Below are 27326 nucleotides of genomic sequence, written 5' to 3' on the forward strand. Positions count from 1 at the left end.
CTGCAGCCATATACCAGAGGAAGATGCGCCTCTATCTCCACCCTCCCGTGCTCGGCTCCCGTTCCGTTCCCCGCGCCTCCAAGTGCAGCCCGGCCCCGCCCGCCCCTTCGAGCCCAGCGGCGCGGGGCTGCCCGGGTCCGTGGCAGGGCGGGGCGGCCGCAGCACCAGGACTATAATTAGAGGCCATGGTTCCGCAGAAGCGGCGGGCAAAAAAATCTGGTGGAGTGCGGCCCCCGTCCCGTCCCGTCCCGTCCCGTCCCGTCCCGTCCCGTCCCGTCCGCCACCGAGGCCCGGTCCCAGCACCCCCGTGCGGCGGCAGCTGCGGGGCAGCTGCGGGGCAGCGCGGGGTCGGGCGGGACGGGGCGGGGCGGGGCGGGGCGGCCCCCAGTCCGTCCCGTCGGGCCGCGGCGGGCAGCGCCTCGCCGAGCGGGGCGGCGCGGCGGGCGGTGCTGCGGGCACTAGGACCCCGGTCAGCGCCCGGCGGCGGCCGCGCACCCGCGGCAGCCGGAGCCCGGAGCCACTTGTGGCGGCGGGGCCATGAGCCGGCGCTTCACCGTCACCGCGCTGCCCCGCGAGGGCCCGGCGGCGGCTCGGGGCGCGTCCCGCGGGGCGGGGGAGAGCCGTCCGCACGGCCGCGATGGTAGAGGTGAGCGCGGCGGCGGCTGCGGGGCACGGCCGGTGGGGAGGGTCGGCGGGGAGGGATCGCGGGGCAGGGCCGGCACAAAGGGGTGCGCGGGGCGGGGCCGTCGGGGCACCCCGAGGCGGCGGCTCCGGGCCCGGCGTCCCCGGGAGGCTCAGAGTGGGAGTGAAGGGCCGGGGGAGAGGGGTGCGGAGCACGGAGCTCGGAACGTGGGCAAGGCCTCCCCCAGGGGTGCACTTCGTGCCCATCTCCATGGGGGACCATTGGGGGTGATGCACTGGGCAGCATCGGGGCGCGCGGGTTGGAACGGGGGTGCGCGGCGGGGGGACGTAAAGGGCGGGGGGACACGGGCTGCCTGCCCCTCACCCAGGGAGGGCTCGTGGCGATGGGGCGAGGGGCCTGGGATGCTGTGAGCCCCACAGTGCCGGGCCGTGGGGTGGTCACTGGTGCTGCGGTCAACTGTCGCCTCGTGGTGCCCAGGGGACACCGCTGAGACTGCGCCGTCACCGCAGCTGTCACCGGAACCGTATCGATCCCAGAAACCCAACCGAGGGCAGCGCGGGGCTGTGACCTTGCGGCCTTGGCAAAGGGCGAATATGGGTGGGGGCAGGCAGGCAGTGGGATGCCCAAGCCGGGCCGTACCCTGCGCTGCGCTCCGGCCTCATCCCACGGCTGCTGGTCGGGAACCGCCATGTATCCCGCAGCTCCTGGGCGGACAGGCCCTAAGACGGAACGCAGCAACGGGCGCTGAACCGGGAGCTGGTGGGCGGGTGGCTGAGGACCGGGTGCAGGGCGGGCAGAGGTGAGAGTGTGCGGGGATGTGGGGGAAGCGTGGGGCTGGGGACCCCCAGAGGCCTCCGCTGAGTCCCAGCAGGGCCGTGACCTTGTGCCCTCGCAGAGGACAGCGCAGCCCAGCGCAGCCCAGCGCCGCCGGCAGCCGCCTGGGACCGGCCCTGCAGCCCCCAACCCGGGCAGGGCCAGGAGTGCCGGGGCCTGCGGGGGCTGTGGGGGCTGCACCCGGCCGTGCTGCTGCCCCACACCAGGTTGGGGCGGTCTGAGCAGCCCCCCGGCACCGCCGGCCCTCCTGGCAACTTGGAGCGGGATGGTGGGGCCTGGGAACATCGGTGTGGGTCTCACGTGGGGTCCCAGCCAGCTGCAGGAAATGCTGCGCGGGGGTACGGGAGCCCACGGGATGGGGGCCGTTTGGGGAAACTCCCTCTGCCTTCCGCTTTCGCCAGTGAGCCCCGACGGGAAGTGGGGCGGGGTGCGGTGCTCCACGTGGAGGCGTCGGCAGCGTGTGTGGGGCTGCGGGGCGTCAGCGAGGCCGTGCGGTGTCGAGTGGGGCTGTGCGCGGCCGTGGGCTCTCGGGGGGCCGCGGGGTGCGGGAGGGGTCGCTCAGCGAAGCGGTCGCTCGCCGCCAGAGGCCGCTGCTGGCTCCGGAGAGGCGGGGGCGGGGAGGGGCCGCGATGGGAGGGGGTTGATGGACGTGACACCGCCCCTCCCGGCCCCGCCCCGCCCCTCCCGGCCCCGCCCTGCAGCCGTTCCCGAAATAGCCCCGAGCGCGGTCGGGGGCCGGCTCCATCCCCGGGCCCGGTTGCCGTGGCAACCCCGGGATGCGGAGGGCCGGGGGCGCTCCCGGGGTCCTGAAGCGGCTGCAGCCCACGGCGGGCCGCCCCCTGCAGCGCAGCGCGATGCGGTGCTTTGCGGGGTCGTCAAGCAGCCGGAGCCGTGGCGTTGAGCTCTGTTGCCGTGGGGTCGGGCTCCCCAGGAGGGTGCTGTCCTGGGGGGGGTTCCTTAGGGTCCTCCTCATCGTTGTGCTGGCTCTACGATCGATCCCCCACCCTGCGGGCTGTGGGGTGGCAACACGGGGCCAAGTGGGGGCAGGTGGCGGTGTGGGGGGCATCTGACTTGGGGAGTGAAGGGGCATCCCTGGGGTGAGCCCCCCTGTGTCCTCAGGCAGCCGGGCTCCATGGAAGTCGCTATGGCAACCAACTGGTTAAGGAGCCTCTCTCGTTGCCATGGAAACTGGACCCGATGTCATCTCTTTTCGCTGTTCCATGATGCTTTGGGGATGGTTGTAGCCATTCTAGCCCTGCTGTGGGCAGGGGTTGTGGGGTGGCTGTGCTGCGCTGGAGCACCCACAGCCCTTGTGGCATCCTGACCGTGGGGACACCCAGCCACCGATCCATTTGCAGACCTGGGGGGTGCTTGGGTGCAGCAAGACAGGGACCCCCAGTCCCACAGAGCAGCCTACACAGTTTCCCATCTTCCCCCTCCTTAAGGCACTGGGTGTGGGGCAGACATGGCTATGTGCAAGGAGCAGTTCTGTGTGGAGCCTCTTCTCACTGCCCCAGCACAGAGCCACGGGGAGAGCAAAGACACAGGGCCTGGGGTCTGGGGGAGGTGTTACTAAAACAGCTGAGGGGTTATGCTATGCATGGGGGGCTGCTCACCGTGCCTGGCCCAGGCAACACCAAGATTTGCCATGGTTCCTGTCTCCCCAGCACGCATCAAGGTTGTGGGGCTGAACTGTGCCCAGGGGTTGATGCCCCTGGCAGGCTCCTGACTCTCTCTTCCTGCTCCCACCCAGTCACAGAGCTGGGGCTGTCAGTGGTGTGGGGCTGTGCCGTGGGTCATGGCTGTGACTGCTGTTGTGCTCTGACACCAGAGTCTCATACAGCTCAGGCTTGGTGCAGGGTGGCTGAGGGCACACAGGGGGTTTGTGAGGTGGCCGTGCCGTGCCAGCTTCAGGCTGCCCGCGGGGCCGTGCGGCCGTGTCGCAGCAGATTCTTCCCCCTGTCGCTCCCCAGCAGCTTGCTGTAAGTGGGGCACTGATGCCATGCCTGGCCCAATGCCAGGTGCCTGCGTGCGCCCGGGCGCGGGGGCCACTTGCGGCTGATGGAAGGCCCTGTGCCTGCGGACAGCCACCTGCCGCCCTCCGTCCCCTCTTCCCTGCCCGTGCTTTGTGCTGCAGCCCCTGCTTCTGGGCGCTGCCAGCTGCACCAAGGCCATGGCTCAGTGGAGTGCAGCATGTAGGGGGCCACGTGTCCCAGCCCCATACCCTGCCCACATCAGACCCCTCTGCTGCAGCTCCCCAGGAGTGGGCTCCCAGCATGCTCCGTGTGCCCTGTGCCCTGCCCCATGCCAGAGACACCCTGTGCACGAGAGAAGTGAGCGCGGTCAATGCTTCAACCCCCGCATTGCTGGCAAATCCCAGCCCCTGAAATGGAGCCATAATCCAGGGATTAGGGGATTAGTGGTCTTTCACGTGCTCGCCCCCCCCCCTTCCCCCATCTGCTTTAGCAGGAAAATCCCTCTTGCGTCGAGCCCACGTTCTGCGTCCTCCTGCGCAAAGCTGCCACCTCAGTGCTTGGCTCTTGCTGTGGTGGGATGGCCCTGCACCCCCCCGGCTCCGCAAACATGCTGGAGCTCTGCCTGCTCCATCCCACTGGCCTTGAGCTGCTCCATTCCTGGGCTCAGGGCAGCCCTCCTCAGCTCCCACTTGGTGAATGAAGCATCACTGCTGTGGCTGCTGAGGCTCTGCCCTGCCCATGCTCTCCAGGGGTGCCCCCATGCTGCGAGGCTCCCTGGGGCTGTGCAGTGCTGCACTGTGCCCCACTGTGCTGGGCACTGAGGGCTGTGGCTATGCTGAGCCCCACCTCCCCGGCGTCCTGGCCCCACAGGGGGGCAGGGCTGGGGAAGGGCGGCGGAGTCAACCCCTGCAAGGTGAGGGCTGGGAGCATCCGCGCTGCAGAGCAGCTGGCTCCATACCAGGAGAAAGTAAACAATTAATTACAGCCGTCAAGAAGTAACTAACGCCAGCGGGCTGTCATGATCTCAACTCGCTCCTGAGGAGATGCCGGGAGCTGCAGCCAGCTCTGGTTCTGGGATCCTCCCTCACTGAGCAAGTGAGAGGAGAAGGGGCTGTGGGATGACCTCTGGGTCAGCGCAGCATCCCTGTCACAGCCCTGCCCAAACTGTGCCGAGAACCATCGCTCCACCCGGATCCCATGCTGGCCCTGGGTCAGCACAGCCACAGCCCTTCAGGGCAGCCCTCGGCTCCATGTCTGCAGTGCTGCGTGCCCGAGGGAGGGGGCTCCGTTTGGGGATGTTCCTGGAGGAGGGGGCACTCCTGGGACCCTTGCAGTCTCATCAGGTGTGCTCACTCCCAGCCTGTGCCCCGAGGGGCAGCTTTCCCCACTCCGCGTTGCCTGCTGCAGCTTTGGCCAGTGCTTGCCCCACTCCTGGTGGCCCATCTGTGCCCAACTTGCCAGGGTTCACCCTGATGGTGGCACAGCTGCAGGCATAGCAGGACAGCTGCAGGCTGGTGGTGGTGCTGTGCTGGAAGTCACAGCCCTGGGTTAGTGTTCTGGCTTTGGGGGGGCTGCCTGAACTGAGTCCTTGCCGAGCTCCCCGCTTCCCACCGGGTTTGGGCTGCCGTGGCCGGCGCTGCCCTCACCCCTCTCAGTGTCCCCTGGGCAGGTGTTGGTCCTGCTGGTGCAGGGCTCTGTCTCACTCCTGGCGGGGGAGTGCCGGGTCCCCGGGCCGTGCCCGGGCTGCGGAAGGGACGCGGTGCTGCGCCAGCTGGGGGGGGGGGGCACCTGCAGCCACTCGAGTGCCCTAATTCCTCCCCCAGCCCTGGCTGAGCGCAGGGAGGCGGCGGGCGGCTCTGCTACAGCTCCTTCCCCCTCCCTCGCCTCTGCCTGCCACCGCTCCCCTCCCCAAAAACCCGACAGGGGATAATGCCTCCTGAATACATGATGAAGTGAGTAGTCAGGCTGGGCTCCGCCGCTGCTGCTGGGAGTGAGTGAGCGTGTGAGTCTGTGCATTGAGGCATCTCTGCACTGCAGCCTCCTCCTACATCCAGCCAGAGAGGCAGAGAAAGGCGCGGAGGGAAGGCGGCTTGTTGCAGTGCGAGGCACTGGCCCCTGGGAAGAAGCAAATCCCTGACAGCCGCCCTAGGCGCGACCGGAGCAGCCCCGAGCGAGGCGGCGGGCAGCGGCCATGCTGAATAACCTGACGGACTGCGAGGACGGCGACGGGGGGGCGAGCCAAGGTAAGGGGCAGCCCGAGGGCGTCGGGGAGCGGCGGCCGGGGGCTGCGGGTCCGCAGCCGAGGGGACGCGGGCAGAGCCGGGAGCTGCGCGGGGCTGCAGAGGCTCGGGGAGGTGGGCTCCGGCCGCGACGGCGACGGCTGCTGGGCGGCCACGCGACGCCGCGGTGCGGGTCCGGGCGCTGCCCGCGCCGGGCCCCGCGGGGCTGCGGCTGTGCGGGCGGTGCGGGCGGTCCCGCTGCCGGTGGCGGCTGCGGCTTCCCGCGGCGGCGCCCCCGCGCCGAGCCGCCCCCGCCGCCCGCCTCCCGCCCGGCCCCGCGCCCGCAGCTGCCGCAGTCCCGGGGAGCGGCCGGGCCGGACCGGGCTCCCCGCGGAGTCTCCCCCCCGGGTCCGGGGCTGCTCTCCGGTCTCTGTCCCTTCCCGGGCGGCCCCCGGCGGCGCTGCCCCAGCCCGCTCGGGCCGTGCCGCTGCAGAGACCTCTGCGACGGTCCAATCTCGGCTGCCGCCCCCGGCGCTCTCCACCCGCTGCCGCCCCGCACCCTCACCTGCCTCCCCCCGGCCCTCCCCAGCCGCCCCCATCCCTCCTCGCTTCCCCCACCTCCGGCTGCCGCTTTCGATCCCGGTCCTCATCCTCACCCCCCGCCCCCCGCGCTCCCCGCCGCCCGGGCCCGGCGCTGCCGCTGTCCGCGGTGCTGAAGCCGTGCGCAGTGCAGCCTCCGGGGCCGCCGCGGAGAGGGGCCCGGGCTGCAGCCCCTTCGGGGGGCGCTGGAGCCCCCGGGCCGCAGCGTTCGCTGCTGTAAGCGGAGCCCTGGCCCCCGTGCTCCCCGAACCCGGCAAAGCCGAGCTGCACGGGTGCAGTCCCCGGCTTCCCGGCAGCAGGGCGAATGCAATATCGTCATTCACGGGTGTTGCTGGCAGGCACGGGAACGGGCCAGGAGAATGCAGGCGTGTGCGCGCGGGGCCCTGCAGTACCACTCTGACCGCCCCCACTCCCTCCAGGTCCCCTCACGGGGTCTGTCGAAAGCTCCGGCCAGGAGGGCCTCGAGGGGGCAGCTGGGCTGACAGTTGCAGCGTGAGCTGCCGGCTGCCTGCAGCGAGGCTCCGGGCATTGCCACACACAACGCTTTTGGTATGTGCTCCACAGCCTGACTCTTGTTTATCTGCTTGTTTATTCACGGTTGCACTCAAGGTCAGGGCTGGCAGGAGTTTTCGGGGTCACCTTGCCCAGCCAGGTGGAGCTGCGCTGCCCCATTGGCCAAACCCTTCCCTGGCTCTGACCCTTTGCCCTATGCAGCAGCAGGGGCCGTGTTGTTCATTGCGTCTCCATTGTGGCAATGCTGGGCTGCATGGAGGCAGGTGTGTCTGCCTTGCTGCTCACAGAGTGCGTTTCTGGGCTCTGGCTGTGAGGTTGGACGTGGTGCCGCTACAGATGGGCCACACAAACTGTCCCTGGAGCTGAGCCAAGCGAGGTGGTTCTTGTGGGGCTGCGGATGCGGGGCTGGAGGAGGTGTGCGGCTCTGTGGGGCTGGAGAGCAGAGGAGGGTGCAGGGGAGAGGCTCTGCAGGGCCCTCCCCCCCCCGCACCTGTAATAGGGGTGGTGGGGGTGGAGGACTCTGGCTGCTGCTGCGGGGGCTGTGCTTCTCCTGTGCCTTGCCAGGGGCCCCGCAGCATTCCCTGCCCAGGTCTATCTAGGGATGGTGATGTCCCATCTCAGGGTGGCAGAGCTGATGCTTGCCAGCAGGGACACCTCCAGCTCTTTCAGGACCCATGGTGACTGCTGAGACAAGCAGACGAGGTGCTGCAGAAGCCCTGGTCCTCCACTTGTGTCATTTGTGTCCCAAGGCCAGACAGCAGCCCCTCTGCAGGTCCCTGTTCTGGGCAGCCTGAGAGAGCGCTTTGGTGACAAGGGCTGGATGGGATCCAGTGCTGACAGCCCAGCGAGAGCAGGGCCAGGAGCAGCCCTGGGGAGGGGACAGGAGCAGGACAGCAGGCAGGGCTGCAGTGTGACATAGGGCTGACTGTGTGCACCACTCTGCTTTGGGCATGGGGATGTCACATGCAGCCCTGCCTCAGGTGCCTGTGCTCCAGGCTGGAGGCACTTGGCTGTCCGAGGAGAGGAGAATCAGGATGGGGAGCTTGGCTATAGCATCGTTGTGTGGCCATTCCCATGGCAGGGCTCAGGCTACGGGAGAATCTGGGAAGCTGTTTAAATGCAGCCAGCCAAAGCGCCTGTGCTGGAAATCCTGAGCCTGCAGGGCCGGCTGATCAAAGAGAGGATAATCCTGGGTTTAGGAAGGAAGAGGATAGGTCTGAAGTAGCAGTTGGTCTAATTTGGGTCAGGCAGTGAAAGAATCCACCCCTAACGGCCGCTCGGCGCACTGGCCGGCTGCAGGGGCAGTGTCACCGGGGCAGGGGGGGTGTGGGCACTGCATCCCTCCTGTGCTGCAGCGATCCTGGCACTGCGGGACCTTGCAGCACCCCAGGGCTGCGGGTCAGTGCCAGGACCAGAGCATGCATAGCCAAGTGCCCTGGGTGGCCGGAGGGGGACAGAACAGCGCTGTGGCCGCCCCCGGGCAGGAGCTCCTGCGACATGGCAGCAGCTGGGGCCATCAGCTGCGGGACACGTGCTTGCCCATGTGCTTGCCGGCCCACAGGGATGCACAGAAGTGCTGGCGTGACCTGGGGGCTGCTCCTTGCAGACAGCCCTGGGCAGAGTCCCAGGGAGCTGGAGCAGGCTGCTGCCAGCCAGTGCCAGCGAACTCTCTGGCAAAAGTCAAGGTGCCCTGTGCTCCTGGGGAGGAGCTCCAGCACAGCCCCATGGCCCGGGCAGCATGCGCAAAGCAGGCAGGCATCGCCCTGTTCCTGCCCTGCTCCTGGGGCTGGGGGCTGTGACAGTGCAGGGCTGGAAGTGCCTCCTGCAGGCATAGGTCCCAGTGACACTGGTGCCAAAGCAGGGGTAGAGGACGCGCAGTGCCAACCCTGAGGAGGGGCAGTGCAGGAGGGGACGCCAGCTGGAGCTGGGCTGGGGTGGGGGCAGCATCCAGCTGAGCCCTGTGGTGCTGCTTACTGCAGTAGCACAAACCCAGGGGCAAGTGGTGGCATGGGGCTGGGACTGCCCCTTCGGCATCCCCCTCTTGCCTGCTGCTTCCACCTATCCAGGGGCTGCAGCCCCCAACCCCAGGGCTGGACATGCTGGCAGGGTGCCACAGGGGGACAGGCTGGCTGCAGCCCTGGCAGCAGCTCTGCTAAATTAGCCCTCAGGGTTTGGCTGCCTGCCCCCCTCCCCGCTCCCACCCCTCGTTAGTGCTCAGTCCCTGCGCTGTGTAAAACGATTAGGGAGGATTTGGGATAAGGGACATGATGCTTCCCAACACAACTGAGGGCTGAATAAAAAGCCACGAGGAGATCACATCATGGTGGGTGCCACAGCCCTGCCTGGTGCTGCCCCATGGGATGCCTGCGGGCGTGCAGCGACGGTCCCACAGCTCTGGGTCCCCAGCAGGGCTTACTGGGATGTCCCCAGCACGCAGGGCAGGCGGTAAGCCCGGCCGCGAGCAGCATTACGTGGTCGCCACGCCGGGGCCGTGGTTCCCTGCCAGCAACCCAGCCGCGAGCCCTTCCAGCCGCCGCAGCAAATTAAAAGGCCGATTCATGTTGAGTGATCCCTGGGGAGGGGGGCGGCTCGGCGCCGGGATCGAAGCCTGGCACGGCTCGGCTCTGCTCCGCTGCTGCGCGGCCCTGGGCAGTGCTGGGGTGATGGGGGCCATGTCGGGCCCGTGGGCATCAGGGTCACCTGGCAGCCTGCAGTGTCCAGGAGGTGCCACGCTCGGTGCCTCGGGCAGGGTTCGGTTGCGGTGGTTGGTGCTGGGGTATGGGGCGGCCCTGCCCAGGATGGGTTGCTGTGCCCCTGCCCGGCTCTGCACAGACCACAAATCCTCTGACAGCTGCCTGGAAGAGGCTGCACCAGCCCCTCTGCGGCAAAATGGTCTCCGGCAGGAGCGGGGAGCACAGCCGTCACCTGGGACCCCGCAGCTGTGGCACTTAACTCCTTCCAGACTGCAGAGAAAGGGAGGGAGCCTGGGCCGTGTCCTGGGGACAGCAAAGCTGAGCATCCCTGTGCCCCCACCTCCCTTGGCCACCCTGGGCCTCTCCCCGTGTTCGTCCTGCTGGTTGGCAGCACCGGGTGAGGGGCTCCTGGCAGCCAGAATGCAGGCGGCATGGGAACCCTGTGGTGCTGTGGGGAACAGCTCTGGATTGCGAGGCCACGGGGCACTGCCCACAGTGGGGGCACTGGGCTGTGTGGGGCAGCAGGAGCTTGAATCCCAGAGCCTGGGCTCAGGGCCCTGTCCTGGTGCTGTCAGTCTATGGGATGGGGCTGAAGGGTGGGAGGGTCAACCAGCAAAGTCTTGGGGTGCAGAGATGGTGCTGGCAGGTCAGGGCAGAGGGGCAGTGCGGGTGCCCCATGGTGCAGCTGTGCTCCATCACCAGGAGTTTGGCAATGTTGGCCCCATGGGGCTGTGGCGATGTGGGGTCACAGGGCCTGGCTGTGTGCCTGCAGGATACTGGCGGGCTGGGGTGTGGTGCCGGGGTGCTGTGCGGTGCTGTGTGGTGCCGTGGGGTCCGGCGTCTGTCCGGCTGTGCTGTTACATAAGAGCAGGAGCAGAGGCAGCCGTGGCTCGCTGTTACCATAGAAACCAGCGTGGTGATGTCGTCGACCGGGTACCAGGCGGTGAGGCGAGGCCCCGCGGCTCTGTTCACACTGTGGGGGTCCCGAGAGCCCTCTGGGCTGCCCACCCCCACCCTGGTGCCCCCATCTGTCCCCTTGTGTCCCTCTGCATGTCCCCCATGTGTCCCCGTGCAGTGGGGTTGCGTGCACCCTGGAGAGGAGAGCATGGACAACCCCAGCCCCTCACCACCATGGGCCCATTCTGGGGTCGGGGTCCCACGGCTGGCAGAGGTGTCCCTGTTTGCATTATGTTTATAGCATTTCCATGCTCCCCAGGGCCCGGGCTGTGGTTTGAGGTGGTGGGAGCCGAGAGGGTGTCTGCCTGTGCACGAGGCTCTTATGTAACGTTCACTTTACACAATGCTTTTGGCAGAACTAGCTGGGCAGGAGCACTGCCCCGCACTGACAGCCCCATGAGCAGTGTCTGGGCAGTGGGTGGGGGCTGCACTCTGTGGTGTGGCATCAGGTGGACCGCATCTCCAGTCCTTCTGTTGGCTGTGTGTGGGGGGGCAGTGGGAGCATGTGGGTCAGCATCACCCATGGTGTCGGGGGTTTTGCCTCCCAGCCAGCCAGGAGCGGCTGCAGGTGGTGAATCACGGCCGCACACAGGAGAACTTGCTCTGCCGAACCCAAAAATGAGTCAACCGTTGGGAGGCAGACAGCCTTCAAAGCAGCGCTCTGCTCCCAGTGTGCCGGGTCTGTCCCGGGCTGCTGCTGCCATGGGGGTGGCTGCATCGCCCCGGCTCATGGCAGCCCATGCACAGCCCCACAGCTCCGGGCCTTCCTGGGCTCTGTGTTCAGTGCCAGCAGAGAGCACAACTCCTGTGGTCACAGAGCAGCTCTGGGATGCTCCATGCACAGAGCTTGCCCGGCCCCGCTGCTGTCCTGCCCTGGTTCCTGTGCAGCATGGGTGCACTCACACCCTGCGCTGCTCCGTTTGGTTCGTGGGCATTTCCTGGCCCCACACGCTGCCCACCCAGCCCGGCCTCTCCTTTCACTGTTCGGTGGCTCTGCCTCAGTGCTGAGAAATGCGCCACTCAAATGGCATCCATGGTAGCTGCCGCTTTATTTCCAGCCTGATTTATTTCTGCTGCTCTGCAGCTCTCTGCTGCTTTCTTTGCTATTAAGCTCGACTCTGGGCGTCTTCTGCGCGAGGTCATTATGCAGCACGGCAGCCCCATCCTGGTGGAGCAGCAGGCTCTGCAGGCTTTGGGTAGTGCTGTGGGACAGCCCTCAGTGCTGGGTTTTTCTCCCCCCCCGTGGGCTGTATTGGGGATCAGCACCGTGAGTTGCTGTGGGATGCCGGGTTGCCCGGTTCCCCCTGGATCCACACCAGTCACTCTGCCTGGTGCTGGCACTGCAGATGCACTCTGGTGAGCCCAGATGGTCAGTGCTGTGCTGCTCTGGGGGGGAGCGGCTCCTCTGGAGACTGTGAAGGGCTGGGCGACACCATTTCACCCCCCATCCTATCCTGCAGGCGATGGCAATCCCAAGGAGAGCAGTCCCTTCATCAACAGCACAGACCTGGAGAAAGGAAAAGAGTATGATGGCAAGAACATGGCCCTCTTCGAGGTAGGGCGTGCAGGTGGCTGGGCCAGGGCCGTTTGGGACCTGGGGAGGGGGCCATGGGGACAGGGACACTGCAGAGCCCATGCAGGATCTCCTACTGCAGGGCCAGCAGTGGCCACGGGCCAGGGGCATGCAGCCTGCAGAATACAGAATGCCACAGTGGTTGTTCTGCTGCGAGCAGCACTGTGCTGTGCTCTGGATGCTGGGCAGGGGTGGTGTGGGACCTCAGCTCTCGGGTGCTGCTCTTTGCAGGAGGAGATGGACACCAGCCCAATGGTCTCATCCCTGCTGAGCGGGCTGGCCAACTACACCAACCTGCCACAGGGCAGCCGGGAGCACGAGGAGGCTGAGAACAATGATGGGGGCAAGAAGAAGCCAGTGCAGGTGAGGGGTTGCGGGGCAGTCACTGCTCCTTCCTCCCATCCTCTTCAGCCCAAGCTGTGGCCTGTCTCAGGGCACCAGGTCCCTCGGTCCCTGCAGACACTGTTGCCCTGATGTCCTTCTCTGTTCCAGTCCCCATCAGGGCTGGTACAGCAGTGGGGCCACTGTCTCCCTGCCTGCTCTCACGTGACTGCAAAGTTTGCAGGGTGCTCAAGGCTGAGCCACCCCATCCCTCTGGCCAGCAGCAGTGTGTATGAATGAGAGATGCACACTGAGCTCTGATGGCTCCCTGCTTCCTCCACAGGCTCCACGGATGGGCACCTTCATGGGCGTCTACTTGCCCTGCCTGCAGAACATCTTTGGGGTCATCCTGTTCCTGCGCCTCACCTGGGTGGTGGGGATCGCCGGCATCATGGAATCTTTCTGCATGGTCTTCCTTTGCTGCTCCTGTGTGAGTGCCTCCAACCCCCACTCCTCAGCCTCGTCCTGGAGGCTCCTGCTGGGCCAGGAGTGTCTGCCCCCCCCACCCTGCATGCTGGGCTTTGCGCCCCGTGCCAACACTCACTGCCGCTCAGCAAGCTCAGGTGCTCCTGCTCCACTTAGCAAGGAGAAACCACCCAGCTTCCCAGAGGAACTGGGAGTGGAACAGTGTTCAAACTGTGACCCAGATTGCACCTGGGTGTGGGTGGGATGTGGTGTTGATGCCCACTGCCTGGGACCCCTCTGTCTGGGAGCCGGCTGCCCTGCTGGGACAGTGCCCTGCAGCCTGTGCTGGGTTGGAGGGATGTAGGTAGGCAGAGACCCCATTGTCCGTATATCCTCTCAGCTGCTCAGCCCCACAGACAGCATCGCAGTGTTCCAGCCCAGTGCCATGTCCCAGCCTTCTTGTCCCAACCCTGTGACAAGTTCTGGTGCTGCCCATGGCCTCTGCTCTCCAGCCCCTCTCCTGCCCTTGCCTGAGCTGGGATGAGACTCTGCCCGATGCTGACACTGTGTTTCCTTCTGCAGACGATGCTGACAGCTATTTCCATGAGTGCAATTGCCACCAACGGCGTGGTGCCAGGTAGACCTGAAGCTGTGCCTGTGTGTACTCAGGGCTTGGGGTGCTGGCTCCCTCGGGGGTGGGCTCCTGCCAGGTTTTGTGCCCCAGATGTGCTGTGCCAGGCCCCGGGGCTGCCCCATGCCATGCAGGGGACGGCAGCTGTCACTGCCAGCCATGTCCCGGCCCTCTGCCACCAGCCCTGAGAGGGTTCCCTGGGGGTGAGCACGGAGCTGGAGCCTCCACCCCGTCCCCAGAGCTGTGAGGTGCAGATGGCAGCAGGAGCCGTCAGACACAGCTCCTCCTGCCAGACTGGGGCAGCCGCGGGGGATCTGCTTCCCCGAACAGAGCCGGGTGAGGAGCAGGGGGAGGATGGGTGCCGGGGTGCGGGAGCCTGCTGCTGGGGGCTGAGCACTGCGGTGCCCAGGGCTGCCCCCTGAGCATCTGTTCAGCTCCACAGAGCCGGAGCGGTGCCTTCCCCACCGCTCCCAGGGCTCAGCACAGTGCTGGCAACCCGGTGCAGGGTGTAATTAATGCTATTTATCATCCTGCCGCCGGCCGCAGGGCCATCGATCGCTGCCGCCTGTCTCTAAGGGCTCCTCTGGGAGGAAGGAGCAGGGCATGGCCCGTGTCCCTGGGGCTGCAGTGCCTGTGTGGCTTCGCAGGGGACAGGTGTCCCTGTGGCCGTCATGCCCAGCTGCCCGGCTCCTGGGAACAGCTCTGCCAGCTCAGCTGTGCGAGGCTTAGGATGGCTGAGCTGCTGCCGGCTGGAATAGGATGCTGGGGGTCCTGACCCCATTCGGGGCACTGGGAGGAGTGGGGGTGCCTACTGGGGGCTGCCTGGGACCAACCTTTGCTCTCTCCAACAGCGGGCGGCTCCTACTACATGATCTCACGCTCCCTGGGCCCTGAGTTTGGTGGGGCTGTGGGGCTCTGCTTCTACCTGGGCACCACCTTTGCTGGTGCCATGTACATCCTGGGCACCATCGAGATCCTGCTGGTGAGTGCTTTGCCCTCGTGGTGCCGAGAGCTTGTGTCGTGGCCTGGCAGCTCTGTCCTCACCTGCTGGGGGGCACGGATGTGTGACGGGGACCAGGAGTGCTGCCTTCAGCGAGCAGTGATTGCACATCTTCCCTCCAGGCCTACATCTTCCCCGCCATGGCCATCTTCAAGGCAGAGGATGCCAGCGGGGAGGCGGCTGCGATGCTCAACAACATGCGCGTCTACGGCACCTGCGTCCTGACCTGCATGGCTACCGTGGTGTTCGTGGGGGTCAAATACGTCAATAAGTTTGCCCTGGTCTTCCTGGGCTGCGTCATCCTCTCCATCCTCGCCATCTACGCCGGTGTCATCAAGTCGGCCTTCGACCCACCGAGCTTCCCGTGAGTACGGCGTGCCATGGGATGGGGGCTGGGCTGAGGATGTGCTGCTGAGTGTCTGTACCCCCCTGCCAGGATCTGCCTGCTGGGCAACAGGACCCTCTCACGGCACGGTTTTGACCTCTGCACCAAGGTGGTGGTGGAGGGCAACGAAACAGTGGGCTCCAAGCTCTGGGAGCTCTTCTGCACCTCCCGCTTCCTCAACGCCACCTGTGATGAGTATTTCACCATGAACAATGTGACTGAGATTGAGGGCATCCCTGGAGCTGCCAGCGGCCTCATCCAAGGTGGGTGTGTGATTGTGACAGGGATGGAGTTGTGAGCAGGGCCATGCGTGGGGCTGGCAGAGGGTTGGTGTGCAGACAGCTGCATGGAGCAGAAAGCCAGTCCTGATATAGCAGGATGGGGAGAGTGGTGAGCCCTGCCTGGGGCCACTCTGCCCTCGGGTGCACCAGGCAGCAGGAATGGCTGCACTGCGGGACTCGGTCGGTGCTGTGGCCATCTGAGCCACAGCTGGTGTGAGCCCGACAGCTCTGAGTGATGCTCAAAGGCTGGGGAGGAATAAATCCTCCCTTTGTTTCCTCTCAGCCATTGGAAGGCAGGATATCGATCTGAGGTTTAGCGAGGAGTAATCGCCCCTTGGGGGTACTGTGCTGCTGCTGCTGCTGGAGCACAGGCACTGGAGCAGGAGCTGCTCTGCAGCCAGGCTGGGAGGGCAGCCAGGGCACAGAGCACCTCGGCAGCGTGGGGAGAAGCTGCTGCTGACCTGCTTTCTGGAGCTGCTGGTGCATTTCCCAGGTGCTCACGTTCCTCAGCTGGGTGCTGGAGGTCAATGCTCTGTGCCACACTCGGGGTGTCGGTGCTCAGGGTTACAGCTCTTAGGGCTGCAGCTGCTAGGCCAAGGGACCAAGGGAACACATCCAGCGGGTGTGCTGGATGCTTGGGGGCTGCTGGAGGCTTTCTGTGCTGCAGGGGCAGGACAGGAGCAGGCTGCAGCCTGGTCTCCAGCTCTGTCTGCGGGCAATGTGCCTTTCCCAGCAGGATGGGCTGCAGTGGCAGCGGGGGCTGTCAGCCCCAGCTGTCACCTGGGGATGTCTGGGGGATGTGGGGAAGGAGCACAGCACAGGGTGGCAGCCCCGGTGTGATGCTGTGGTGATGCTGCCTGCCCCTGCCCAGCAGTGCTGGCTGCTTTCTGCTGCTCCAGTTTCTCACTGCAATCTGTGACCAAGGCAGCACGCACAGGGACATTAAGCCTGTTACATCAGCCCCACGCTTATAATCCCATCAAAAACATTATCAAGTTACTTTGACACGATCCACTTTCCTTAAACCTGTGTTGATCAGTATTAATTATATTACCCTCTTAATTATTTGCTCCGGGAATCCCACGTCAGCTGCTCCAGTATCTTACAGGGACAGTGCCAGCAGTGGGACACACCTGCTCCGGTCGCCCACCCATCCCTGGGGCCTGCATGTTTCTGAGGTCCATCAGGGGGCTGGGGCTGCTCACCCCCTGGACACCAGCAGCCCTGTGGCTGTGTGGCATAGTGGGGATGGGATGGTGCCAGGCACCTCTGTGGTGCAGGGCTCAAGGAGGTGGCTGTGGGTGCAGGCTGTGCTCCGGACATGTCCTCACAGTAGCTGTGTGCCTCTTCACAGAAAACCTCTGGAGCTCCTACCTGACCAAGGGTGTGATCGTGGAGAAGAGGGGGCTGCCCTCTGTCAGCCCCCCGGATACCCCTGTGGACATGGACCAGCCTTACGTCTTCAGTGACATGACCTCCTACTTCACGCTGCTCGTGGGCATCTACTTCCCCTCTGTCACAGGTGGGTGCTGCTGGTCCCCGCTCACACGTGCCGCTGTGCCTCTCCCACGGAGCCCACGTGCGCTGCCGCCGGGCCCGGTGCTGCTGTGGGGGTGGATCACAGCCCGTCCTCCCACGCAGCTCCGGTGCCTCGCTGTGCTGACGTGCCCGCGGCGCCGGTATTTATAGCTCCCCGGGGAGGAGGAGCCCTCCCCTGCCCCAGTCCCGCTGCGGAGCCCTGTGGGACCCCTGTGGGATGCGGGAGCTCAGCCGGAGCCCTGCGGGCTGTCCCATCTCAGCACTCACTGCTGGGTCTGGTGGTGCTGGATCTTGGGGCTGATGGCCCCCCAGATGCTCCCCAGTGCCCTCCATGTGCTGCTCCTTGTACCCTCCTGCCTGGCACTTGCTTACGGCATGGTGAGATTGTGCATGGATTTGTGTCACATCAGTAATGTAGGTTGAGCCACAGGTAGCTGCGTCCCCACTGCAGGACCTGCTGTGCACACAGCAGCTGGGCTCATGGGGACGCACGCCAGGGCTGTGCTGGATCCACCATAGGATCAGAGGCATTAAGCTCAGAAAAGACCATGTCTTGTCCCAGCCGTGACCAGACCCTGCGGCCACTGCCACCCTGCTGAAGTTCATTAAGGGCTGATAAAACAAGTCAGACAGTGGGTTTTGTACCTAATCCTTCAGTAGCCTCAGCCTGCGGGTCATGTGAGAAAGTGCTGATGGGACACGAGGTAGGCAGGGGTCCCTATGCCTGTCAGGGTCCTGGCACAGCCGAGCTAGATCAGTCCTACCAGCAGGGTTGTGGTTCTGCCACCACATTATGGCCCTCTGTCCCCAGGCATCATGGCTGGCTCCAACCGCTCTGGGGACCTGCGGGATGCACAGAAGTCCATCCCCACAGGCACCATCCTGGCCATTGCCACCACCTCTGCAGTCTGTATCCTTCAGGGCTCGGTCGGGTGACTGGGTGAGGATGGGTGGGTGGGCTGGCAGGGCATGGAGAGGTCTGCTGGGGTCTGGTGGGACAGACAGGTTCCAGCGCTGGGCAGGGTGGTGTGGGGGCTCTGCACCTTGCAGGCTGTCCTTGACCACCCCACAGACATCAGCTCCGTCGTGCTCTTTGGGGCATGCATCGAGGGCGTTGTTCTGCGTGACAAGTGAGTGCCACTGGGCTGTGTGGGGCAGGCGTGGGGCAAGCTGGGCTGTGGGAGGGGCTGGGGACAGGGACAGCTGTGGGGAACGCAGCAGGATGCTGCAGCTGGAACCGTTGGGGTAACACGATGGTGTTCTGGGTCTGGCAGGGACAGCGTGCCCGCAGGGAGGATGCCCGGCTGTGCACCAGGGCAGATGCAGAGCTCACAACAGGCTCTGGGGGCTCATGGGCGCCCCTTCCCCCCACTGCTGGTCCCTGCGGCTCGGGCTGCGCGCAGCTCTTGTTTGTCAACAGGCAGCGCTGTGTATGTAGGGCAGCCCAGCTCGCTGCGCGGCAGTGACACTTCTGGGTCGCCAGCACCAACACAAACTGGATCCGAGCCACACGCGGCTTTCATTGGCCCACTCCTGTCAGAGCGGGTGGGAAGCCCCCGTCCCACGTCCCCCCGCTCCCCACGCTGTACAGGTTAGGGCCGGGCTGGACGCGTGCTGCCCGCGGCCGTGGGTGATACCCGTGCCTTGCAGGTTTGGTGAAGCCGTCAATGGGAACCTGGTGGTGGGCACCCTGGCGTGGCCGTCCCCGTGGGTCATCGTTATCGGCTCCTTCTTCTCCACATGCGGGGCCGGGCTGCAGAGCCTCACCGGCGCCCCGCGCCTCCTGCAAGCCATCTCCAGGGACGGGATCGTGCCCTTCCTCAGGGTGAGCGGCCCCCAGCCCTCACAGTGTCCCCCGCAACCGTGGGGCGGGCCGGCCGACCCCCACCTCGCGGGCACCGGGGCTGCGGTGGGTTCGTCCGCGACCTGTCGGTGGGAGGAGAGTGTCGGGAAAGGTCAGGATCCCCCTCCCCCCGCTTCTGCTGCTTAATGTTTTATCTGCTCTCCGAAGACGCGTTCTCACAACTGCGTCTCTCCAAATCCGAACCGACAGCTCCCCCCGGGGAAGAGCAGGCTAATTTTAACCGCGCGCCTCCGCCCTGCCAGCCACATTCGGAGCGCTCGCACGAGGACCGCAGCCTGCGCCCTGCGATGCTCCCGGACACGCGGCCCCCACCCCACGCCCGGATCCTGCCCCTGGGTACCCCCTGGGGGATGGGGGTCTGTGTGCCAACGTGGCCAGGCTGGGGAGCTCTGATGGCTGCTCCCCAGCACCATGGCTGTGAATGCAGCAGCTGGGCTGTGTTTGCCCCCACCTCCAGGCACCAGGTCGGCAGCGTGGAGCGCATGGAGCTGCTGCTGGGTCCTTAACGCCCCTCTCCTCTCCCACCCCAGGTCTTTGGCCATGGCAAAGCCAACGGGGAGCCCACCTGGGCTCTGCTGCTCACCGCCTGCATCTGCGAGATTGGGATCCTGATCGCATCCCTGGACGAGGTGGCTCCCATCCTCTCCATGTAGGCAGCACCTTCAGTGTGGCAGTGGCCGGGCGGGTGCACCTGGGAGGGTTGGGGCCTCCCACAGCCCCTGTGCCCCGCATTGCTCCCCACGGGGCTGTGCAGTGTCACACTCACGGCCCCATGCTCAGCTGCTCCCCTCTGCAGGTTCTTCCTCATGTGCTACATGTTTGTCAACCTGGCCTGTGCCGTGCAGACGCTGCTGCGGACGCCCAACTGGCGGCCCCGTTTCCGCTACTACCACTGGTGAGCAGCAGGCAGTGCAGGGCCTGGGGCTGCAGGGCTGCGGGGTGCTGATGCGGTGCCTTGTGCAGGACCCTCTCCTTCCTGGGTATGAGCCTGTGCCTGGCACTGATGTTCATCTGCTCCTGGTACTATGCGCTAGTCGCCATGCTGATTGCTGGCCTCATCTACAAGTACATCGAATACCGCGGGTAAGGGCCTGGCAGGGGCTGCAGGGCTGGGGGTCCCCACATCCCCATGGTGCTGTAGGTGCCGGGGGCCCGTGGCCGCGCTCCATCAGCGGGGCTCCCAGCGGCCGGAGCCGTGGACATGCTCTGATGCTCTGCTGTGTGCTGCAGGGCGGAGAAGGAATGGGGTGATGGGATCCGGGGGCTGTCGCTGAGTGCCGCCCGCTACGCACTGCTGCGGCTGGAGGAGGGCCCCCCCCACACCAAGAACTGGAGGTGAGGCCGCGGGTTGGGGGGAGCGGGAGCCATCAGGGCGGCGGGCGCTGACTGCAGGACCTTCCTTCCAGGCCCCAGCTGCTGGTTCTGGTCCGTGTGGATCAGGAGCAGAACGTGGTGCACCCACAGCTCCTGTCCTTCACTTCACAGCTCAAAGCAGGCAAGGGCCTCACCATTGTGGCCTCTGTGCTGGAAGGGACCTTCCTGGACAACCACCCGCAGGCGCAGAGAGCCGAGGAGGTGAGAGCTTCCCAGGCCCTTCCAGCGGCAGCTGCTGTGCCCCAGGGGTGCATCCAGCCCTGCTGCGGGGCTGCTGGGAACGCACTGCACAGTGCGGGCAGTGGGACCTGCGGGACCCCCACTCCACTCCCAAGAGCACCAGGGATGTCGGGTACCAGCAGGGTGCACAGCACAGCACGGTGCCACCAAGGGGCCACAGTGCTGCCAGGGTGTGCAGCCCCTCCGCCGAGCATCCCGCACTCCTCACAGCCCCCGCAGTGCAGGCAGAAGAAGGTGGAGCAGGAGCCTTCCCAACTGGAGCGAGATTCCCCTCGCACCTCGCGCCAGCCAGGCGGCACATTAATGAGATTAAGCCCTCAGAAGCAAACAGTTTCTCTCCCATGCAGACATGTTATAATTTCTCTGAGTAAATAACTCTAATTGCTGCTCTGCCGCCCGTCAGAGCCCTGGCACGGGGACTCCCTCCGCTCGGCACGGCACAGAGCCACGCGCCGGTGCTGCTCACAGCCGGGCCTCCCCCATCCCCATCCCACGCTGCCTTCCTGCTGCAGGGCTCTGCACCCCACAATCCACACCCCACAGGCTCTGCTCCCTGCACCCCACCCCCCTGCCGGCTGCCCCGGTGGGTGCTGTCTGCAGCAGGTGCCGTGCGGGGCCACATCCCATGCACAGTCCCTGACACCCTCTCTCCTGCTGCCAGTCCATCCGCCGCCTGATGGAAGCGGAGAAGGTGAAGGGCTTCTGCCAGGTGGTGATCTCCTCCAACCTGCGGGACGGCATGTCGCACCTCATCCAGTCCAGTGGGCTGGGCGGGCTGCAGCACAACACGGTGCTGGTGGGCTGGCCACGCAGCTGGCGCCAGAAGGAGGACCACCAGACCTGGAGGAACTTCATCGGTAGGGCTGCGCGAGCCAGCCGGGTGCCACAGGGTGCTGACATGAGCGGTGCTGGCTGACGCGGCCCTTTCCCTCCAGAGCTGGTGCGGGAAACCACAGCTGGGCACCTGGCCTTGCTGGTGGCCAAGAATGTGGCCATGTTCCCGGGCAACCAGGAGCGCTTCTCGGAGGGCCACATTGATGTCTGGTGGATCGTGCACGATGGAGGGATGCTCATGCTGCTGCCCTTCCTCCTGCGGCACCACAAGGTACTGTGCCCCCAGGGCGGGCAGGGGCTGGGGCTGGAGCTGCCTTCACCATACGGTGCCCACAGCTCCTTCCCTTCCCCCCTCACAGGTCTGGCGCAAGTGCAAGATGCGTATCTTCACGGTGGCTCAGATGGATGACAACAGCATCCAGATGAAGAAGGACCTGACGACATTCCTGTACCACCTGCGCATCACGGCGGAGGTGGAGGTGGTGGAAATGGTGAGCGCTGGGCTGGGGCTGTTCCCCAGAGTTCTGCATGCAGGGGATCCAGACGTGGAGGCACAGCACCGTGGGGATGTGCGGGGCCAGGATGGGGTGTCCTTCAGGCTGGGCCCCGCAGCTCATCCTGCTCCTCCATCCTGCAGCAAGAGAGCGACATCTCAGCCTACACATACGAGAAGACGCTGGTGATGGAGCAGCGCTCCCAGATCCTCAAGCAAATGCACCTCACCAAGAACGAGCGGGAGCGGGAGGTGAGGAACAGCCCCACACCCAGCCTTGCTGTGTGCCCCCGTCCTGCCCCGCTGTGCGCTGACCCCACACCCCACACAGATCCAGAGCATCACAGATGAGTCCCGCGGCTCCATCCGACGCAAGAACCCAGCCAACACGCGCCTGCGCCTGAATGTCCCCGAGGAGCAGGTGGGCGACGGCGAGGAGAAGCCCGAGGAAGAGGTGAGGCACCGTGTGTTGTGTCCTGCGGGGATGGGGTCACCGGCTGCTACCACCCCCTGCCCACCACGCCTCTGCTCTGCCACAGGTCCAGCTCATCCACGACAAAAACGCCACCACCTTCTCCAGCAGCTCCCAGTCCCCAGCTGAAGAGGCAGAGTCGGGCTCTGAGAAGGTGCATCTCACCTGGACCAAGGAGAAGTCCGTGGCCGAGAAGAACAAGAGCAAGAGCCCTGTCAGCCCCGAGGGCATCAAGGACTTCTTCAACATGAAGCCGTACGGCCCCACGTGCTGCTGCTGTGTCACCATGCCCCATGGCCCACGTGTCCCTCCTTGCTCTGAGCAGGGGCCTGCAGCTGGGTCCCTGCACACCCACCTGACAATGGGGAGGGTGGGAGGTGGGGGGGGGATCCCTGTGCAGAGTGGGATTTTGGTGCTGGGGAACACTGGGTGCATGCCCGGCACTCACCTCTTCTCTCTCTCTTTTTTCCCAACCCCGTTGTGATCCTGGCAGAGAGTGGGAGACCCTGTAAGTATGTTGCTTTGGGAGCCGGGGGGTGGGGGGTGGCACTCGTGGGCCCCATGTGCAAAGGCAGTTCCTTGTACTCATTGGTGGTTGCTTGTGGCATGATGCCAGTGAGGTTTGCTGTGCTGCAGCCCAGTTCCAGCCCTGCCCTGTGCTCCCTGGGGTCCCATGTGTATCCCTGTGCCCAGCCCCCACCCACGTGTGCTGTCTCCCCAGGAACCAGTCCAACGTGCGGAGGATGCACACGGCTGTGAAGCTCAACGAGGTGATTGTGAAGAAGTCCCAGAAGGCCAAGCTGGTCCTGCTCAACATGCCAGGGCCACCCCGCAACCGGAAAGGGGATGAAAACTGTATCCTTCCTACTGCTCTGGGGGCGGGCTGAGAGTCCCTCCTCAGGGGCTGTGGGGCCGGGGCTTCCTTGCAGGCATCGCAGGGCACTGCCCAGTGTTCAGCCTGGATACCCCCTGCAGCTCCTGCCCTGCAGTCTGCCTGGCTGAGACTGATGGGGTTGTGGTCCCTCCAGCCGTGGTGTGGGGCTGTGGGTTCTGCGGGTTCCCTGCTTTCACCCCTCGTTCCTCCTTGACGGCCGCACAGACATGGAGTTCCTGGAGGTGCTGACAGAGCGCCTGGACCGAGTGCTGCTGGTGCGTGGCGGGGGCCGGGAGGTCATCACCATCTACTCCTGAAACATGGCGCGAGAGAGGTTTGTCTGCACCCCGAGAGCCCCACCACCCCGCACCGTGCTCCTGGAGGGAGGAGAGAAGCCCGATGGCAGCCGGTGCACAGAACCTTCACCTGCCTTCAGCCGTGCCCCTGACCTCTCCATTCGAACTGCAGCACCAGATCTTCCGGGAGCATCCAGCACCTGAGCAGCTGTTCCTCATTGCAACGTCACAGCACTGCTGTCTTTGTTTATATATAAATATATACAGTGTTCTGCGGACTGAGCATCAGAGCCCAGCGCTGCCCCCGCAGCCCCCGGCCGGGCAGGAGCCCACTGCATCCCAATGGGCCCCAGGCCCCACTGCCTCCCCACAGAGCTTGGCTGGGCGCCGCTGCCTGATGCTCACATCCCACAGAGGTGCTGGGAGAAGAGAGAGGCCACCAGCATGCTTTCCTCGCCAGATGCTCCTCTCCCCACCTCCGGCAGCACCCGACGACCCCGGAAAGAACCGTGCTGGGCCTGGACAGACCCAACCGCTCATCTGGAGGCCATGGGCCACGCTCACCGAGAGGCAGTTGTGATGGTTTGGAGGGGGTGAGGGTGGGGGGCAGCCGATTGGGTCGGGATGCTGGAGAGCGGCGGTGCCACTGCAGCACGAGCCCCAGCTGGGTTGGGTGGAGCTGTGTGTCCCCTTCCCGCTGGCCCCAGCCCCCTCTGTCCAGGCATTGCTCTCTGCTCGTGCTGCAGGTACTGCCCGGAGCTGTGGTGCCCGGAGCAGAGCAGAGGTCCCACCTGTGTGCAGTGTCAGCCTGGGCTGCCCCAGGGCTGTGGGACTGTGGATGCTGCTAACCCCAGGCACCGCCGGCTCTGGGCCTGGCACAGAAGCTCCATGGCCATGCTGGGGGCAGTGGAGGCTGTGTGGACCCCACTTCGGCCAACCGTCAGTCCTGGCAGCCCCATACCCCGCTGTGCACTGGGGCTTTATCCCTGGCCTCAGACAGAGGTGCTGCCACGGGGTCCGGAGCGCTCAGCTCTGCGGGTGGTTCTCAGCATATGCAATGTGTCCGACTGGCCCCGGCCCCACTGCAGCGCCTGTGCCAGGCCCTGTGGTGCGGGACGGCAGCGGGACCCCTCTGCCCTATTTCTGGGCAGCACCCGGCCCGTTCCGGTCCCCCCGCCCCACCGTGGCCCCAGTGCTGCCCCCCAGACAGCCCTGAGCCTGGCAGCAGTCGCAGGGCCGTCCCCCCCCCTCCCCCCCAGCAACTCTCATTCAGAGAAACTGAGGAGCTCTCAACAAATGTGAACGGTTCCAGGAATCGTGCAGGAAGCGGCGCCGAGGGCAGCCCGGCCCCGGCCCCATGTACATAGTGTACATAATACAGTACGTGTATTTTTAAAGTGATCATATTTATGTTAATAGAACCAGATGAAGTCTATATATAGAGATCTATATCTATACTGAGAGATGCAGGGCTCTGCTAGCACCGGGCTGTGGGGATGGAGGTGTGATGGCCGCCCCTGCACAGGGTCCAGGGAAGGGCCAGGTCAGGGGCTCGTGCTCTTCTCAATTCAGCTTCTTAAAAGTTTTCAGGGAAAAGAAATTACGGACTTTTCTGAACTCGTTTCACAGCAGATTTGAGCTTCCACTCCAAGTGCAGCCCGCTAAGAGTTGCCCTCTCCCGGCAGCGCTGTGGCTGCTCTGTGCCCCGTGCACAGTGCTGCTCCCCTGCCCTCGCACAGAGCAGCTCCTTCCCCTCTTCCTCTGCAGAGCTCCTCTACTCCTCCAGTTCCAGGCCAAAGCTACATGAGGCTGCTTAGATAGCAAAGAAGTGGTTTGTGGGCTTTTTTTGGCTTTTCTTGGCTTGCTTTCTTTTCGTTGTTTTTTTTTTTTTTTTGGCTTTAAGACTCCTTGGACACACTCCCGGACCAAACCCAAGCCCCAGCTGCACCTCTGTGCCTGTCCGTACCCTGCTCCTACATCTGCACCACTCCCAAAGTGCCTCCATCTCTCCAGCAGCAGCCCCGGCCGCAGGCAGCATTCAGCCATGGCAGCTCAGCAATCTGCACAGGTGCATCGGGGCCGTCACAGACTGCTGCAATGAATGGATAGATGATAGATAGCAGATAGAGCCAGAAGAACAGCCCCATGTGCCCAGCGTTAGGGGATGGGGAGACCGGGTTTAGCTTAGGGTTCAGCTCTGCCCCTACACCACCACACGCAGCTTCTGTGCTGTTTGCAGTCTCCCAGGATGATGTGAAGCACTTGGGCAAGGAGGAGGGTGTGCACACCCACCTGCCCACTCACTACACCATGCTTGCTTGGCCTGCAATGCTTCCAGCTGCTCCCTGCCTCTGCACAATGTGCTTCGCTCCATGCAGTCTCCCTCTGCCCTCAGCCCAGCTTTGCCCTGCAGCCTCAGCCCGCTCCTACACGGAGCAGATAGCAGTGAGAGCCTGACCTCAGCAGCAGCACAGGCCATGCCAGATGCCTTCCTTGGGCAGCAGGGATGGAGTTCTCTGCTGCACAGGTGTGAAACCAGGCCAGGGCACGCTGCTCTGTGGGCAGGTCAGCTCCATCACTTCCCAGCAGCACCAACCATGCTGTGTTAACCTCCGCAGCCCCGGCTCCTCTAGGGAGCAGAAAGGCAAAAAGCACCCCCCCATCCTCACCCTCCAGCAGGAGCAGGGCACAGCTGCAGGCACAGCCACCTCCATACCCTTGCCAGGCAGCACCCGGCTGCAGCAGGACAGGCGCTGGCTTCCCCGGTGAGATCGCGCTCGCCTTCGGTCTGGAGAGGGCCAGTTGTAGCAGACAGCACTGCATGTTAGTTTACAAACCCAGCCCTGCACGTTTGGCCTCTGTGAGTGTTCAGTTTCCCCAAGGAGCATCCTTCCGCTGTTCGCTGTGGTGAAGGCAGTGTCCTCCTGCAGCAGGAACACGAGCTCCCAGCTGCCCCACGTGCAGCGGCTTCAGCTCTTGGGGTCCCGCATCCCCAAACTGCTGCCTGGGCTGGGGGCACGGCGAGGTGAGGAGGGGTCAGGCCCCTCCCAGGGCTGCAGGATGGGAAAGGCAGAAGGACCGGCAGGTCTGAAAGTTGCTGGTTACAACACTTTCCGTGCTACATGTGCAATATATTTGTTATGAATGTTATCACCGGGTCATTCATCCAATAATCTTTTAATCACTGTAGCTAGATGTTCTGCGTCCATTCAAGTGACTTTTATTCAAGTGCAATACTTCAATAGACACGTAGTGACCGAGTATGCTTTGTTTTAGAAATATCTGTGTGCAGAGCAATGCAATTCAGTTTAAAACCTTGTAAATAAAACAGGTTGCAAACAAACAGAAAAAAAAACCAACAAAAAAAATCAAACAAAAAGAAAAAAAAAAAGAGTATTAGGTTTGCATTTAATTTCTGTGACCGTTTCAGTATTATTGTGCATTAGGCCGCCTCAGTACAGACCCTGTGTTCTCTGTGCAGATATTAATGGAGGAGTGGCTCCTCAGCTGTTGAATGCTCCCTGTTAATGCTTTACTGCTTTACCTGTATTCATTTTTCTAGACTCCTGTCTGCACAAAATGCAATAAATGATTTTATTACACCCTTCACTACTTGCATGGGAAGCTCTCATTAGCTCGCAGGGTGTTATTGTGCACCTGGGCTCCTGTTTCAGTAACACAGCTCTCACTGCTGTCTGCAGACCCAGCGCTGCCCCACGCGGGTGCAGCACAGCACAGCACAGCACAGCACAGCACAGCACAGCACACAGCTCCTGCTGCTCCCCGCCTGGCTGGCGACTGTCCAGCACGTTCATTTGGCAGATCACACTACAAGAACTCTCCACCCTTGAGGACCACAACAGCTCCTGTTCAGATTCAGCATCACTTTGTATGCACAGTGCTGGGGCCACTGCATCCACAAAGATGCTGAGGAGAGCTGGCCATAAAACCGAGCCCAGCGGTGCCCCAGCAGGGGCTGCCAGCCTGATGTGACCCTCTGAGCTCAATGTCAGCCGACTGCTCACCCTTCTTATGATGTCCTGCACACAACCAGACGAGTGCTTTCCGTCCAAAGCAGTATCAAAAGCTTTGCTAAAATATATCTATCACCTACATTGTGATTTTGTCCCACTGAAGCTCGTTGAAACTTGTGAGCTAGCAAACTATTCTAACTCCGAGTTCTGAGTCCACTGAATGACAGTAAGCACCTGAGAAGTATTTTAAAACCAAAGCATGATAAACTGAGACA

The 27326-nt window shown here is 64.3% G+C and overlaps 1 protein-coding gene across 5 annotated transcripts; it reads left to right on the top strand.

Moving 5' to 3' along the window:
• The first annotated feature begins 499 nt into the window (after positions 1 to 499).
• Positions 500 to 26686, top strand: SLC12A5 (solute carrier family 12 member 5). 5 transcript variants are annotated; one of them, XM_031587949.2, is made up of 27 exons: positions 500 to 646; positions 11896 to 11990; positions 12240 to 12371; positions 12673 to 12819; positions 13377 to 13431; positions 14277 to 14407; positions 14548 to 14789; positions 14862 to 15073; positions 16446 to 16613; positions 17442 to 17540; positions 17703 to 17760; positions 18281 to 18455; positions 19025 to 19143; positions 19291 to 19389; positions 19458 to 19577; positions 19725 to 19829; positions 19901 to 20069; positions 20770 to 20965; positions 21044 to 21213; positions 21302 to 21433; positions 21580 to 21687; positions 21767 to 21889; positions 21975 to 22162; positions 22401 to 22415; positions 22629 to 22762; positions 23007 to 23115; positions 23250 to 26686. In XM_031587949.2, exons 1-26 carry the CDS (start codon positions 538 to 540, stop codon positions 23096 to 23098), a joined length of 3393 nt encoding a protein of 1130 aa, XP_031443809.2. In that variant the 5' UTR covers positions 500 to 537; the 3' UTR covers positions 23099 to 23115; positions 23250 to 26686. The 5 variants fall into 5 exon arrangements, with proteins under 5 accessions (XP_031443809.2, XP_031443800.2, XP_090008386.1 ...); XM_031587940.2 differs by having other exon boundaries at positions 23007 to 26686; XM_090152261.1 differs by lacking the exon at positions 500 to 646 and adding an exon at positions 1016 to 1442 and having other exon boundaries at positions 23007 to 26686.
• Positions 26687 to 27326: the final 640 nt, after the last annotated feature.

This window comes from Phasianus colchicus, chromosome 17 (genome assembly GCF_987193195.1).
Source record: "Phasianus colchicus chromosome 17, bPhaCol1.hap1.1, whole genome shotgun sequence".
Lineage (NCBI taxonomy): Eukaryota > Metazoa > Chordata > Aves > Galliformes > Phasianidae > Phasianus > Phasianus colchicus.

Coding starts and splice junctions, on each gene's coding strand:
- SLC12A5 (XM_031587940.2), top strand. CDS start 538: ATGAGCCGGCGCTTCACCGTCACCGCGCTGCCCCGCGAGGGCCCGGCG. Junction 16,614..17,441: donor CTACTTCCCCTCTGTCACAG/GTGGGTGCTGCT, acceptor CTCTGTCCCCAG/GCATCATGGCTGGCTCCAAC. Junction 19,144..19,290: donor GTGGCTCCCATCCTCTCCAT/GTAGGCAGCACC, acceptor TCCCCTCTGCAG/GTTCTTCCTCATGTGCTACA.